A 15875-nucleotide genomic window follows, 5' to 3' on the forward strand; every position below is an offset into this window, starting at 1 on the left:
AAAAAGTTAATAACTTTCCAAAGTCAAAATGCTCTAAAGTGACAAAACTTTGATTCAAATCCAAATAATCTGACACCAGCCATCGCTCTTAATCATCAGCACACACTCTTCAGAAATTAGAATGTTCAATTTGTGATTAGAAAATATATATGTACATATATAAAGATTTATAGATAGGTAGAAAAAAGATGATTAACACTCTGCCCCAGTACAAAGATAATCACACTAAATTCTGCATTAGTGCCTGTTACTTGATTCAATATTCTGAGTTATCAGACATTAACTTGCTGAGCTTTAGTTCATAAAACACACTTTTAATAAATTATAAAATACTCTGAAGCCTAACTGATTTTTCTAAAATTTTTATGTAATCAACATACCCACTCTTTGTAAAATACGTTTTATTTCAGTTTTTCTCTTTGTTGTTACACCTTTCAAGCTGCCTCCAACCTCCCCCTATCCCATTTCCTCTTATTCTAACTTTTACCAGGATTAGACTATTCCAAAGGTTTAAGTGTTGAGCACTTAGGTGCTACCTCAAGAAAATGTGTCAGATGTTAGTAATTAACATCGGGCACAAAAATAGCTGATTATATTAATAACTGCAGTCTGATTAAATACCCTGAGAAAAATATACCATCTCAAATAAACTCGAGAAGACACATCAAGAACTAATCTAAAGTACAATATTATGACTTAAAGAAACACTGGATAACACATATCTTAAAATCAGACCAATTACTTCCCAAAATTTATGTAATAACTAAAATGAGATGAAATTTTATTTCATATTTAATTCTTCCATTAACACGGCACTTCAGTTTTATAATTTCCAAGCCTCAAATGATAGTGAATCCAAAAGCCATTCTCCACACATTCACGTTGTCAGGCAACTCTAGCCTTAAAAGTCACAATACAAAGAATCACACACTCTCTTGTGCCAAACCATAGCCAGGCTAAAAATAGCTCCAGAGTTCCAGGAGAAAACCAATTCAGGTTTAAGCATAGTAACATCCAAGGACTCTCCAATCATGCAGAGCTCCAGTGAAAAGCAAAAGCAAGACTGGGGGTTTCACAGATGCAACAGATAAAAAGTTTCCTCAGGAAATTGGGAGAAAACAGTGCAATAAACCAACAACAGTAAATTATTCCAGATGATGTATATGAAGTGTCTGGTACTAACTTAAAGACCATAAACCAGTTTAATTTCAAAGCTGAACACAGAATTGTTTCATTGAACTTTTCTGGTACATATCATTTCTGAATTTATAATGGAACTGTAGATGGCTTGAAATGATCTAACAATGTTCTGTCTCTAACAAGAGATTACGGTAGCAGTTGCCCTCCTTGAAAATGTACCCGCCAAATTTCCAACTTTTTGAAACCCATGACCAAATTTTTGCTCATACTTGAGGACTTTCAAGATAGCATTAAAGGTTATACAAACTGTGATGAAACACTCAGCAAAACACCACAAAAATCAGCATTATTGTACTGTTAGAAACAAAGTTTTATCTAGTTCAGGCATACGAATTTTTAGTACACATAAAATCCTAATAAAAATCAGGTATTAAGATATACAAGATAAAATCTAAGTTGTTCTTGCATTTGTAATTGGTCATATGAAAATAAGATCAATCTAACCATATTTTTACCTGTAGGAAAAATTAAGACAGAAAAACATTCTAAAGAAAAGTCTGGTGTTCAACGTTTTTTGGTCAAACTTCGTGTTTTGTGATTCCAAACACAATATTCAACCAGAGTATCCTATTAAAAACTATCTAATGGACACTGAGAGTAACCAATACTCGAAAGGTAATTAATGTGATAGCATTAATTTATGGTAGACAATTGTTGTCTTAATTATTTTTCACTTTTATCTTAATCTTACTGAAAAGAATATTTAGCATTCATTTCCTCAAAAGATATTTAATGAGGAGCAGGAACTGGGAACACAACTGTGAGCCTCATCTTCAGGAGCTTGCATTCAGTAGGGAAGAAACACAAAATAAACATATAAATGAATATATAATAGATGAGGGTGGAGACTAAGCATTACTTTCATCAGGGTAACAGAATTCAGCTGGATCCTTCAGTAGACTATGGTAGACCCCTTAAGGAGATTTAAAGAGTCTTTTCAGGGAAAAAACAAAAACAAAGAACATGACAAATTCACAGATTTTTTTGCCTCTCTCTTTTTTTTTTTTTCATTTATTATGAATTAGCTTGGAGCAAATACAGACAGGAGAGATGGGCTGACTCTTCAATAGCAAGGAGAAACTCATTTTAGAGCTGCCATCTCATCCAAACTGGTAGTTTTACCTGGAGTTATAAAGCTAATGCAAGTAATTACCTTTTAATTACATATTCCAACCTTTTCTTCCACTTAATTTTTCATCCTTTAATTATGTGATGTTTTATTTTGACAAAAGACCTCAAGGCTTCAGCTGAATGAGTGCCAAACTGACACAATTTAGCTCTGATAGTGAACTTTCTGAGGGCAGGTTTCAGATCTGACTCACTGCTTCAGGATCAGAACTTCTCAGGTGCCTACCACACATTAGGTGTATTTGTGTTTGGTGAATAAATTAAACCACAAAAATTAATCTCTAGTGCAAGTTATAACCAAAGCTTTATGGAAATTATCCTAAACAACAGGTTTTCCTTTCAAGAATTTATCAGGGTTGATTAAAGATTTCTTTTCCGACAAATATTTAAGAATATGTAGAAATGACTGCTAACCCTCAAATAAGTAACCTTTTTCAAAATATTTTTTAGAACTTCTCTTTCAAAAATGCTTTGGAATCAGTTTACCAACTACACAGGAAACTAACCTCATTACTAGTTTGCAAGACAGGCTCTCAGTCTACTTTTTATCCCTTTCATTTCTTTTAATCTATTCTCTGCCTCCCCTATATCTGCACTAATAGCCAGGAGGCACCCTCTTTCTCCGGGGATCCATGCAGCCACCCACTAAGAAGCCAAGGAGCCATAAAGCTAGAGCCTCGGACTTGGAGTCATATTAGTGCAAGGCATACAGAAAAAAAACTTGATGTATTAACCACTAATACTTGATTAATGATTGACAATTTACAAAGTTGTACTCTATCATGTTCTCTGATCTTCACAACAATATGAGAGCCGCTAGGAAGTGCTATTATCTAATTTTATAAACAAGGTAACGAAGACAAAAATTTCAAACAACTTCCCTAATGTCACATCATAAATAAGTGAAGTCGGGACTCATCCTTATACTACTTAACATATAGGTTATTTGTCTGTTGCCTCACTACGGTGGTAGGTGTAATTTATTGATAGACATGAGGATGCATCACCACCATGAGTCCAGCCTATTTATTCACTCAATTTTAACCCCTTTTTTAGGCAGAATAGTTTAAAAGCTGTCCAACTGCTTTAATTCAAAGTTCCCTCTCCTCCCAAATATTTAAAGTGTTGTAACATAACATAATAATAAAAAAAAGGCAAAAAAAAAAAACTAAACCTGAGAAATAGAAAGTCAATTTCAGATTACCCTCAACAGAGAGGACACTTAATGGTCTGTAAAACCACAAAATTTCAAAAGACATTGTAAAAACCATACTCTGAGACCCTCACTCAGGGAATGCCATAAAGTCACTTAGCTTCACCACCAAATGGCTAGCTACTGAGTGACCAGCACTGAAAACTTCCCCATGATAGAATCTATTTTCTTCCTCTTCCAAAAGCTCGTCCTTTTCCATTATTACTCAGCTAACACAGCTTGGTTGATTCCACCTGAAGCAAACATCCTCTCATAACCTTTTTCTTCTCCCTCTAAGAGATTTCTCTTCATTCCACAGTTACACTAGAAATGAGACTAAACCTAAGTAAGCTGTGAAAAGCTATATATATGATGGCAACTACTACATAAAGAGATGAAAAGCAAACAGGTTTTCCAGTGGCCTTATGACATATAACCAATACCTTTAATCTTTATTTTTTTTTTTAAGATTTTATTTATTTATTTGTCAGAGAGAGAGTACGCACACCACAGGGGGAGAGTGGCGGCAGAGAGAAGCAGACTCCCCCAACTGAGCAAGGAGGCCAATGCAGAACTCACTCCCAGGACCCGGGATCATGACCTGAGCTGAAGGCAGATGCTTAACCCAATGAGCCACCCAGGCGTCCCTACCTTTAATCTTTAAAACTACAAACATTTCTACTTATTTCCTAGTTCTTCTCCCAAATTTAATTCTGTATTTCCCCAAAATAATTTCATAAACTTGTAGCAATTAATATAACACTTTTATTTTTTTATAAAGATTTTATTTATTTGACAGAGGGAGTGAGAGAAAGTGAGCATGAGCCAGGGGAGGGGCAGAGAAGCAGACTCCCCACTGAGCAGGGAGCCAGATGTGGGACTGATTCCCAGAACTCTGGGATCCTGACCTGAGCCGAAGGCAGACGCTTACCTGACTGAGCCACCCAGGCACCCAACATAATAACACTTTTAATCATAAACATACAGTAGACTAGTTAAGAAAATATTTTTTTATCAATGTCTATGGAAAACTGGTCAACAAACTTTGGACAAACCATCCAAACACCAGAGTCATACACACTGATATCTCCCTATCTAGGACTCCCAAGGATAGTTATAAAAAACTAAAACCTCCATTTTAATATTTCAAAATACTGAATGGAAGACATGTTTAATATAAAGTTATAGGGCGTAACTAAAATGTCACATATATTTGCTTTTGCTTGAAATTCTATCAACTAGCTAGCAACCTACTGATCAGGAATGATGAACAAGGAGTATATGTGTGCTAGATTAATAAAACATAATGAAAATATTTATGAATATAATTTATAAACTCAGAAAATCTGGAATCAAAAGGAGAAAAAATAAATCAAAGGCCCTTTAAACATTTTTTTTAAGATTTTATTTTTATTTTTAAGTGATCTCTACATCCAACAGGGGGCTTAAACTCACAACCCTGAGATCCAAAGTCACACATTCTAACAACTGAGCCAGCCAGGTGCCCCACGCATTTAAAATTCTTGAGAAATGGTTGGCAATATTCAACTCGGTTTATCAAAAGATGCTAAACAATGTTGTGTGTACAGTTAGCAGCCAGCCTTATTCTAGACAGTAATGTCCTTCCATTCCCCTTATAGAATCTCTTTCCTACTTCTTAACATCCTTTAGGTGCCAATGGAGCTACGATTCTTGTTCTGGTTAGAAGCCTTTACAATTATCATTAATCATTTAAAAAACAGCTCATGTAGTTTAAAGATTAACGCATCCCAAGAATACTTCTCTTAAATATACTAACAAAAGCAAGTCATAATTTTTTACTAAACATTTATTATGGGCAAGAGTGTGTTAAAAAGAGCCCCCCAAAATCCTTCCTTGCTGCACAGCTCATTACATCTCAGGATTTCCCAGAGAGACACACAAGAAACTCTGTTAGGTCTCTGTATTAGAGTTCTCCAGAGAAACAAAACCAATAGGAAATATAGAGGTTTTTTTTTAAGGGGGTTTATTATGAAGGAGTGGTTCACATGATTATGGGGGCTGAGAAGTCCCACAGTCTGCCCTCTGAAAGCTGGAGACCCAGGAAAACTAGTGGTAATTCAGTCCAAAGGCCTGATAACCAGGGGACCAATGATTCATTTTTTTGGCGGGGGGGGGGGGGGAACCAATGATTTATATCCCAGTCCAAGGGAAGAAGATAAAATGAGATGTGATGTCCCAGCTCTAGTAGTAAGGCAGAGGGGAAAAAAGGTAAATTCCTCCTTCCTCTACCTGTTGTTCTGTTCAGGCTCTCAAGGGATTAGAGAGTGCCCACCCATAATAGGAAGAGCAATCTACTTTAAAGAGTCCGCTGATTCAAATGTTAATCTCATCCTCATCCAAATACACCCTAAAAGACACCCAGAAATACTGTTAAATCTGGGCACCTATGGCCAGTTAAGCTGACAAATAAAATTACCCATCACATGGTTAAACAATTTTGCAAGAGAATGCAAACTCTATCACCTTTGAGAGCAAATCACCTATCAAAAGCTATGAAAAATCCCGAAAGAACAAACTTCCTTTGTGCAAGTATCTATAAAATGTATTTAAAACAAAAAATTTTATTCCCTTAACAACTATTAATCTGGGACTTCTAAAAGTGCTACAGAGTGCGCCTTTTCCCACCTGTATCTTGTTAACCACAAAAGCTACAATTAGTGTTAATATATAAAAACCAATACATCTGGGTGGCAGTGACTTAACACAAATATAAACCATTTTTATTTAACATTTACTAATGCCTCACATTTGCACACAACCCAAATTATTAAGCTTAAACAGCTACCATGTTTTACTACATATTTTTGAAAGCACAAGACAAATGTCAACAGGCTGGTAACTGCTTGTTATGCAAAAAACCACCTCCAGAGTATACCACAGCTCTGGTTTAAATTCAACATATTTTCCTACATCTTCTATACCTTTAGTTCTCTGTAATAATAAATGCTCAGAATCATAACCCTAATAGCTTTTGAAAAAAAATTTAAAAATGTGTTTAAAGAAAATCCATTGATAAATACCTCTTTATATCCTAATGTATTCCATTATATTCTAATGCTGCGAAAATTCAGATTAACTCAAACAAATCCTCAAGTAAACATCCCATACCCTAATTCTGATATATGTAAATTTATACTTTTTTAAAAAAGAGAGCAGTGGAGGGTGAATAGGTATTAAACAAATAATTTTCAAGTAAACTTTTGACAAATAGGAGTAACATTAAGAATAAGAAGTCTTAACGGCAGCAAAGGCAGTAGAAGGGGAAAAAGATTAACTAGACATTTAAAACAAATCTGTCATCCCTATGTGGAAAATGCAAAAGACACACGGATATGGCTAGCAAGTCTTCTAAATATTTCATTTGTATTGAGAATGAAAATAATACAAATTAGGGGCGCCTGGGTGGCTCAATTGTTTAGGTGGCTGCCTTCGGCTCGGGTCATGATCCCGGAGTCCTGGGATAGAGCCCCGCATCGGGCTCCCTGCTAGGCGGGGAGTCAGCTTCTCCCTCTGACCGCCCCCCCATTTCATGTACTCTCTCTCTCTTTCATTCTCGCTCTCTCAAATAAATAAATCTTTTAAAAAAAGAAGAAAATAATAATACAAATTAAAGCCAAAAAGTTTAAATCGAAAACTGTTAACTGACCTTTACAGAGAAAAAAAAAAAAAGGGCAAGAGGACCTACCGGACTGTACTTTCAATTCACACTAATCTATCATACCACAGGTTTCAAAGTTCAATCTACATATTAATTTGCTCAACTAGGTAATTTTTCCTTTAACTTAAGATGGCCCTTAATTGATCACTTGCATATTTTCTCATTTCTGTAAAGGTTTCAAAGACCTATTTTGACAAAATGCAAAACTGAAGTTTCATATGCATGTTTATCACTACTGTTACTATTATGTATCTATATACTTGGCATCCTCATCCTGGTTCAAAAAAAAAAACTTAAACCTAAAAATAGTCTCTACTGATGATTATCAGCTACAAAAGAAAATTAATGATGCATTCCACACTGAGCCACAAAAACAGCACACAATGTGGAATAAAAGGACCTAGGTGTGACTCCTGGTTCCACCACCTGTTACATAATTTTAAGCAAACTATTTTAACTCTCAGTCTTCTCATCTGGCTATCAAGGACAGCATCTCCTACCTCAAATGCTGAGATGCCAAAGAACCAAGCAGACAGTACCACTCACCACTTTCTGAGCACAGGGTCTGCTTGTTGAACAAGAGATTCTTTTGTAACATAGCTCATCATTACATATTTTAAGATCTAACATGACTTAAATCACTTCCCCTAATATCTCCTGATCTATGTTAGAACGAGGAGCAGTAAAATGGAGTCCCACACTATTAATTTTTTAGTAATCAATATTGAGTAAAATTTTCTAATATATTTCAAAATAGGACTATTTCTGAGCCTTAAAAACAAAAGGCTAAGGTAAAGTAAAAAGTCTTTCTCAAATAATAATCCTCAGTTTACCTACTGACAATATTCAGACAAGATAGTAGTGTATTAGGGGCGCCTGGGTGGCTCCGTTGGTTAAGTGACTGCCTTCAGCTTGGGTCATAATCCCAGAGTCCTGGGATCAAGTCCTGATTCGGGCTCCCAGCTCCACAGGGAGCCTGCTTCTCCCTCCAACCCCCTACCCTCTCTACTCTCATGCTGTTTCTCTCTCTCTCAAATAAATAAAATAAAATCTTTAAAAAAAAGTATATTATAAATTGATCAAGAGAGCTGAAAATTACTCACTGAAAGCTATACAGTCAGAATTCTGTACTAAGTCAGGAGATGGGATTCAAGTTTCACATTTGCCACCAATAAATGTTGACCTTGGACCAGTCTCTGGGCTTCAGTTTTCTAACCTATAAAATGACTACTAAAAACCAAAGATAAAATCCAAGTACCATTTAACCTGGGCCTTCGTAGTAGTTAACAGAATGGACTCGGAAGGGACTGCCAAGGTGGGAAACCTGGATCGGCCACTTACAAGCTTTGCACCAGTAACAAACACAAAGCACTACAGTACATCTTACTGGCATCAATGACTTACTATTTAAAATATTTCACTGAAACACGAAATCATTTTACAATACAGAAGCTTAGAAGGTACAGTCCTTCCAAATCAAGGCACTAGCATTTTACTAGCAGACAATGAGCTCATGTGATAGCATTACAACTCTTCAAAACATGCTAGCCTAAGCCAAGTTTCATCAGAAGATCATGTCATAAAATATCACACATTAAAGACTCCACTGAAACTTATAAAGCTAATTATTCTCACCAAAATATCATACTGAAGGTAAAAATACAACTTCTGCTACTCAGATCTTTTTTTTAACCTAATACTACTAATGACAACAGAAACTTATATCATAATCTCTGAGAATTTAATAAACTCCAGGAATGAAAAATATGTGAAATTTAGAAATATTAAGTGAGGGGCGCCTGGGTGGCTCAGGTCATGATCCCAGGGTCCAGGGATCAAGCCCCAAATCGGGCTCCCTGCTCAGCAGGAAGACTGCTTCTCCCTCTCCCACTCCCCCTGCTTGTGTTCCCTCTCGCTGTGTCTCTCTGTCAAATAAATAAATAAAATCTTAAAAAAAAAAATATTAAGTGAGCTACAAACTACTAGAAATAAGGAGTTCATGAATTACAATCAACCAGTAAGTATTTACCAGAGACATCATAGTGGAGGCTCTGTGCCCAGATCAAGGGCAAATACCAAAGCGTGAACTTCCTCAGAGGTTTATCAAATTGGAAAGGCAAGTAAATCCTTTTTCATCACATTTTAACACAACAAAAGCCACTCATCTACAAACGATTTTATTTCCTTTTGGCCCAGGTAGGAATACTTCCTGTTGCCCATTAAAATTGTTTCCTATCCTTAACTCAGCCCACAAAGATGCCCAAGCTAGTCACTGACAGCTGACAGCGGAACCTTCAAAGGACTTCATGCAAGTAGCTTCTAATACATTTCCTCAAATCCACAAGCTGCAGAAGTTATCTTCAATCACGCCTACACCAGCATATACCACTACACATAACTGTGTTAACTTGGGTCAAGTATCTTACTAGATCAATTTAGTTCTTGCCCTTAAAGTATTGCTAGTAAAGGCAAACTCTACTTCTTCAAAAAGTCTGCTTTTTTGCAATGGACATGAGGCACTAGAAAAGGGAAACTGATTGGCTAGTCATAGTTGCCCTACTTCCATTTCAGGTCCAAGTTTAAAAAAACAAAAACAAAAACAAAAACTGTTCCACAGAGGGTACCAAGGGAGCCTTAAGCAAATCAAGAGTGTAGATGCTAAACTAAACTTTCTGATTCCTACGATTCAAAAAGGTGACAGGGTGTGGGGGTGGGGAGGGGGGACGGTGATATAACTGGGCTATTCGAGTGTCAGTTGAGAAAGAAGGTCCACTTCACGAAGTAGGCAAAGTAGGGGGTGGGCAAAAACCGGTCTGGCCAAGTGACAAACCCAGGATGCTAACCGAGCTTGGAGGTGGAGGGCCCTGGAGGCCGGGACCGGAGAAGGGAGATCTCGGGCAAACCGTAGGGGAACAGGAACCAGCAACAATGCAGAGAGACCAACGCTGCCACAGAGCAGCGCGTAAGGGGACACCACGAAGGAAGCGATGAGTTAGGAGGTAGCGACAGCAGGAGGGTGACCAGTGCCACGGGCGACGGTCAAGTGGCAACTGCGAAAGAAGAGGCACAGCAGCCGGAGGTGGTGGGACTCTGTTGAGTCAGCACAGCTCCTATTCAGAGGGCACTTGTAGGATCCCCACTGCTCCTCGGGCCCCGGGGCCCGCTACGGAGGGTCAGGCCCGCGGGCGGGAGAAATGATGTTCTCGGAAGAGCTGGCGCCGGCCCCTTTCCCCATTTCACAGGTAAACACTGGCCGCCGTCGCCGCTTACCTCTGTTAACATTATTACACCCCGGGGAAGTGAGCTCCTCCCTAGCCTCGCCGCATGGCAACAGCCGTAGCAGCACCGAAAACTGCCCGAGCCGCCGCCAACGGCCGAAACAGCTCCTTCAGTCCTCTCCCGGGCGGCGGCTTTACTCGGCTTTGCTGGCTTCCCCCCGGCCCGGCTGCTCGCGACGGACGCGCCGCCATCTTGGAAGAGCGACGTCCGCGTCTTTCTGCGACGTGCGCTCCCATTGGTGAGCGCAGGAGCCGCCGGCGACTCGTGACCGTCTCCATGGCGCCGGCGCGTGGGGAAGTGGAGGTGGACGCCTCGCGGCCCACTCGGCCACAGCGGTGAGGCCTCCAAAACTGGGGTCCCAGGCGGACTTGGGACTGCCGGGAGTGGAGACGGGGCCCAGCGCAGGGCCAGCCCCGGAGCTGGCGCGCGCGTCCGCAGAGTTCGCTCGTCCTCCGCCGCACGCCGGGATGGGCCGACTCGGGGGTGGAGCGAGACCGGCAGAGACCGAGCTTTCGACTGATGGCGCTGCGGACCTCGCGCGTCTCGGGGACAAGGCGGCAGATGTCCTGTAGAAAAACTTTCCTCTCGCATTTCCTTTGCCCAGCAGCGACCTAGGAGCATGCGGAGGGTCGGGTCCCTCCGCGAATGGGGTTAAATATGATCTGAAACTGCTCCCCGCGCAGTCCCTCTCTTCCTGAACTTTGACAGAAACTTTCCTTTGTCCTTACCAGTCGTCAGCGAACCCTTTTCTGGGGTGTGCGACAGGTTGTAGAACTGATACAGGCATATCAGCTTTACCCACTATCCTAGCGGTTAGGACTGTTGCAGATTAGGTGATTGGCCAGCACCTGCATAACAATGAGGGCTTAGTTTCGCAGCTTCTGAGAGATCTCAAAACAAAACAGAGCCACTTTTGCTTTTTAACTGCCATTTCTACAGTTCTGCTGGCTTCTTGATAGAATATGTTTATGTATCGGTGCAAATTTCAGCAGGTGTCATTGTAAATAGTGCCAACTTAAAATGGGACTGAACTCGGGCACTCTGTGCATAGAAGCCCCTGAGACTGACACCATTCTGAATCTACTACTAGATGGGTTACATTGTGTGGAATTGGAGGCAGTCACTTCTACCTGAATATGAATGCAAGTAGTTTACCTGAACCTGCTGTCAAAGTGTATTACTCTGGTGTGTTAGAAACTAGTTTACAAGGAAATTTGAAGATTTTCAGATTTTTACAGGGGGTACAAAGGCATTTGGGAAAACTAATGCCAATAGTTCATTCCCCTTTCCGGAATCTCCTTCCCCACACCTCGACTCCTTTCCTTAACAATGGTACTATTTTATAAAATGAAATTTAACACATTACTCTCATATTCTCAAAATATTAAGTGAAGGCATTACAAACTTGTGTTACCACTATTCTGTTGTATCCTCACCAAGGAAACAAAATTGTTCATTTAGGTAGTCTGGTAGAAATTCAAGAAAAACCTTCATTTTAATGAATTCAACTAATTGAGGCAAAGTAGTTTTTGTTGTTGTTTTGGTCTACATCTGATACATAATTTCCATATTACTGGCCCAGCAGAATTCTTATCTCTGCAACACAATAAAATGTGTTACTGGTATTGACAGATTAAGCCATGAATAGGAAATACGATTGGAATATACTATCTGGACCTAGATATTAAAGGAAACTAAGAGATACTAGAGACAACAAGGAAGCTGGAAAAAGATATTGTTCCAACCTGTAAGTAAGAAAACAGAGAAGGAGACTTATTAATATTTAAGATACCTGCTGGTGAATTAAAACTGTAATTTAGGCAACTAGCCTTGAGTATTTAACTTTTTGTACATTATTTTCCCATTCCAGGAGCAATACATTTTCACCTAAAGGTGATGAAGTAAGTGTAAACAACGTGAGGTTTGTACCAACCTATAATGTGACATGAACATGCTTTTAACATTTAAAGAGTTTATCTACAGACCTAGGAGCAAGCCAAAATCATTAGCTCCTGTTTTCTCAGCCAGAGTCCTTTCTCAGCCAGGTCACCCTGTGACCTAAAAAACCTTATGCTAGCTAGCCTTCCGAGTCCCTCCTCACATCCACCTTTCTGACCTCATTTCTACCAAGCACTTTGTTCCAGCTTTCCTGCTCCTATAACAGCAAGGCATCTTTTTGCCTTGGGGCCTTTGCACTGACTGTACTCCATCTAGAAGGATCTTTCCACCAAATACTTGCATGGCTACATCCCTCACTACTGTCCCATCTTTGCTCAAATGTCACCTTTTTCAAAGAAGCCTACTCTGATCAACCCATTTAAAATGTTGCCTGTCCCCACCCCACCCCCTTGCTTCAGTTTTCTTCATAACTCTTACACCTTCTAACGTAATTACTACTTTTCTTTCTTTTTTTTTTTTTAAAGATTTTATTTATTTATTTGAGAGAGAGAGAATGAGAGATAGAGAGCACGAGAGGGAAGAGGGTCAGAGGGAGAAGCAGACTCCCCGCTGAGCAGGGAGCCCGATGTGGGACTCGATCCCGGGACTCCAGGATCATGACCTGAGCCAAAGGCAGTCGCTTAACCAACTGAGCCACCCAGGCGCCCGCTATTTTTCTTTCTTATTGTCGGTCTTCCCTCCATTAGAATATAAGCTCCACGAGGTCAGGGATATTTTTGTTCTGTTCAGTGATGTTTCTTCAGCACCTTGAATACTAAGAATATTGCATGGAACATAGTAGACAATATTTCTTGAGTGGGTAATCATTTTCTAAAAGAACTCAAAAGGAAAAAGCCTAATTAAAGTTGATTTAAAACAGAATCTTTGGTGTTGAAAGGTTAATTTTTTTTAAGTCGGCCAATGTGCATTCTTATCTTGCAATTATGGGGCGAGTTACTTCTACTGTCACTAGAATGCTGGAGAGAAGTTTATGACAGAAATATGACCTACGCCTTTATTTTTGATGGTGGTAATGGGATGAGGGCTAAAAAAGATAAAATATGTTAAAAACAAACCTTACATTTATCTTGGGCATGAGTTAAAATTAACTTGCTAGCAAGGTGAGCAACAAACTGAATATGGTATGCCATTTCGGTGAGTTATGGAAATTGAGAAATTATATAGTTGGGAAAGAATGTTTACAGAATCAGCTAGCTTAAAATAAGCACCTAATTTGGTACCGATTACAGTTGCATTCCATATGGTCTTGAAAACATCATATCAGTTGTTACAAAGGAAACCTGGAGCCAGCTGATCTGAGATGCTGGCTGCTTTGGCTATCAATCAGAAATTCAAAACAAAACAATCTTAAGAAACACATGATAAGGATATTTAGTGGCTGTTCTTGCAAAAGGTTTGATTCCCCAACAGCAGTGTCCAATCTGTCCAATTAACACAGGAAGGGATGACAAAAAGAGGTCAGAAGCAAAAACCAAGTGTGTGATGCTTTTAAACAGGCCACTGCCGGTGATCTCTAAACCACCAAGCAGCAATTTGGAATATCTAGTTTGCCTACTTTTTCGTTTTAAAACAGATAAAAAAAATTCTCCTGCATATTCAGGTTGTTACAAATTGGCTACAATTCCTTTTGAAAAACTGGAAAAATATAGCATCAACCTTCCAAGCAAATTGAATCTATCACACAGTTGTTATATTTTAATCTTTTGGTTTCTTAAGCCACTTCATTAACTCCAGTTTCTTGATAATACCATATCATCAGTGTCAATTACCACCGCTACTGAACATTAAGTAGTACTATGCATTCATTAACGAGGCCCAATAACAAAGACAGTGAATCAGCATTGAAGTAATGCATTGCCAACAGAGGAGACACATTCTAAGAAAGACAACAGCAGGATATCCTGAATCTTTGTTATAGCTTTAGTAGGGCAACAGGAAGCAAAAATCTTGGGGCATTTAAGAGTGATCTGAAGTCTAGTTTCAAATAGCCCAGCTTGTGCTTTTTTCTTGCATAGTATTTTTTGAGGAAATACTGAGGCAACTCAAGCCTAAAAAACTGAAACAAAGATAATATGAAGCTTTGCTAACAATAGATGTAGCCATAGCAAAATAATAATTTTCACATTTCAGAAGTATGAAGAGATCACTGGCAACCTCAGTCAATAGTTTTGTTTGTTTGTTTTAAGGTTTTTATTTATTTGACAGAGCAAGCTCAAGCAGAGGGAGCTGCAGGCGGAGAAGCAGGCTCCCCGCTGAGCAAGGAGCCCGATGCAGGCCTTGATTCCAAGGTCCTGGGATCATTAACTGAGCCGAAGGCAGATGCTTCAACCAACCGAGCCACCCAGGCATCCCCAGTAGTTTTTAAAAGAGATATTTTTACATCACAAAAATTAGACCTGGAGCACTTTTCAAACATTTAATTCTCAATTATGAATACTATTTTTCAGTACTTATTATGGGTCAGGTGCTGTGGGAGGTATTTTGCACATGTTATGCTTAACAATTGAAGAAGGCTGTCACAGTAGATCTTATTACCCTTTGAGGCCATGATAAATTTAGTGAGTTGCCCCAAGTCACCTATCAAGGGTATATACTATCAACATCATTTATCACTGTTGATGTTGACTTCAATCAACCTGGCTGAGGTAATGTTTGTCAGATTTCTCTGCTACAAAGTTACTGTTTTTTCCCCTTGCCATACTGCTATACTCCTTGGAAGTCACTATCAGCAGCCCACACACAAGGAGCCCAGAATTATGCTCCTTCTCCTTGAGGGTAGAATATCTACTTAAATTATTTGGAATTATTTTGCATGGGAAATTTGTCTCTTCTTCATTTTTTATCAATTCAATCATTTATATGAGTATGGACTCATACATATTTATTTTGTACTTTGGGTTAAATCCAACACTTTTTTATTTTGTTGCTCAAATTGTCCCAGCTTTGGGCATTGGGAATTCTTAGTTGCCCTATGTCCTCTTAATGTACTCATATCAATGTGAGGTAGTTTTTTGTTTGTTTTTTGAGCACTTCTTTACTTTCTACAAGATACTCTAGATACTACAAAATGGGTCATTATACCCCAGTCCTAGAATCAGCCGTTTCTCTAAGGAATTTCCATTCCTTTATTGGAGATTGGTATTAGAAAACAAGATATAAGCACTAAGTGTGTTCTTTGCTACTCAGGGTGTCCTTTCTTTTGAACCCTTGCAACTGACAAAGCAAGGAAATATGTGTGTGTACACTAATCCATATATATACCTATCTATACGTATTTCTGTATGTAACCATCTGTATTTATATTAAGGTAACATGAGTTCATACTGATGTCTCCCAACTCTAACCCATTAACAGTGAATGGTTCTAGACTTCTCCCTTTGCCTATCTGTAAATTCCCACTCCCAACAGTGGGAAACC

At 39.0% G+C, this 15875-nt stretch overlaps 1 protein-coding gene across 5 annotated transcripts in view; it reads right to left on the minus strand.

The window, feature by feature from the left end:
- SNX13 (sorting nexin 13) overlaps positions 1–11197 on the minus strand; it is a 131435-nt gene extending 120238 nt beyond the window's left edge. For 3 of the 5 annotated variants that reach the window (XM_073898927.1, XM_073898928.1, XM_073898925.1), the window contains exon 1: positions 10491–10625. Coding sequence is in view for 1 of the 5 variants with exons in the window: in XM_073898924.1 (XP_073755025.1) it covers positions 10491–11120 (630 nt within the window). In the remaining 4 variants the exon portion in view is untranslated. Of the gene's footprint in view, positions 1–10490 lie in introns of all 5 variants that reach the window. The other 2 variants (XM_073898924.1, XM_073898926.1) reach the window with 2 other exon arrangements.
- Between the last annotated feature and the right edge of the window lie 4678 nt (positions 11198–15875).

Source organism: Callorhinus ursinus, unplaced genomic scaffold, assembly GCF_003265705.2.
Source record: "Callorhinus ursinus isolate GAN/ISIS: 27379988/994484 unplaced genomic scaffold, GSC_fseal_2.0 scaffold12, whole genome shotgun sequence".
Taxonomy (NCBI): Eukaryota; Metazoa; Chordata; class Mammalia; order Carnivora; family Otariidae; genus Callorhinus; species Callorhinus ursinus.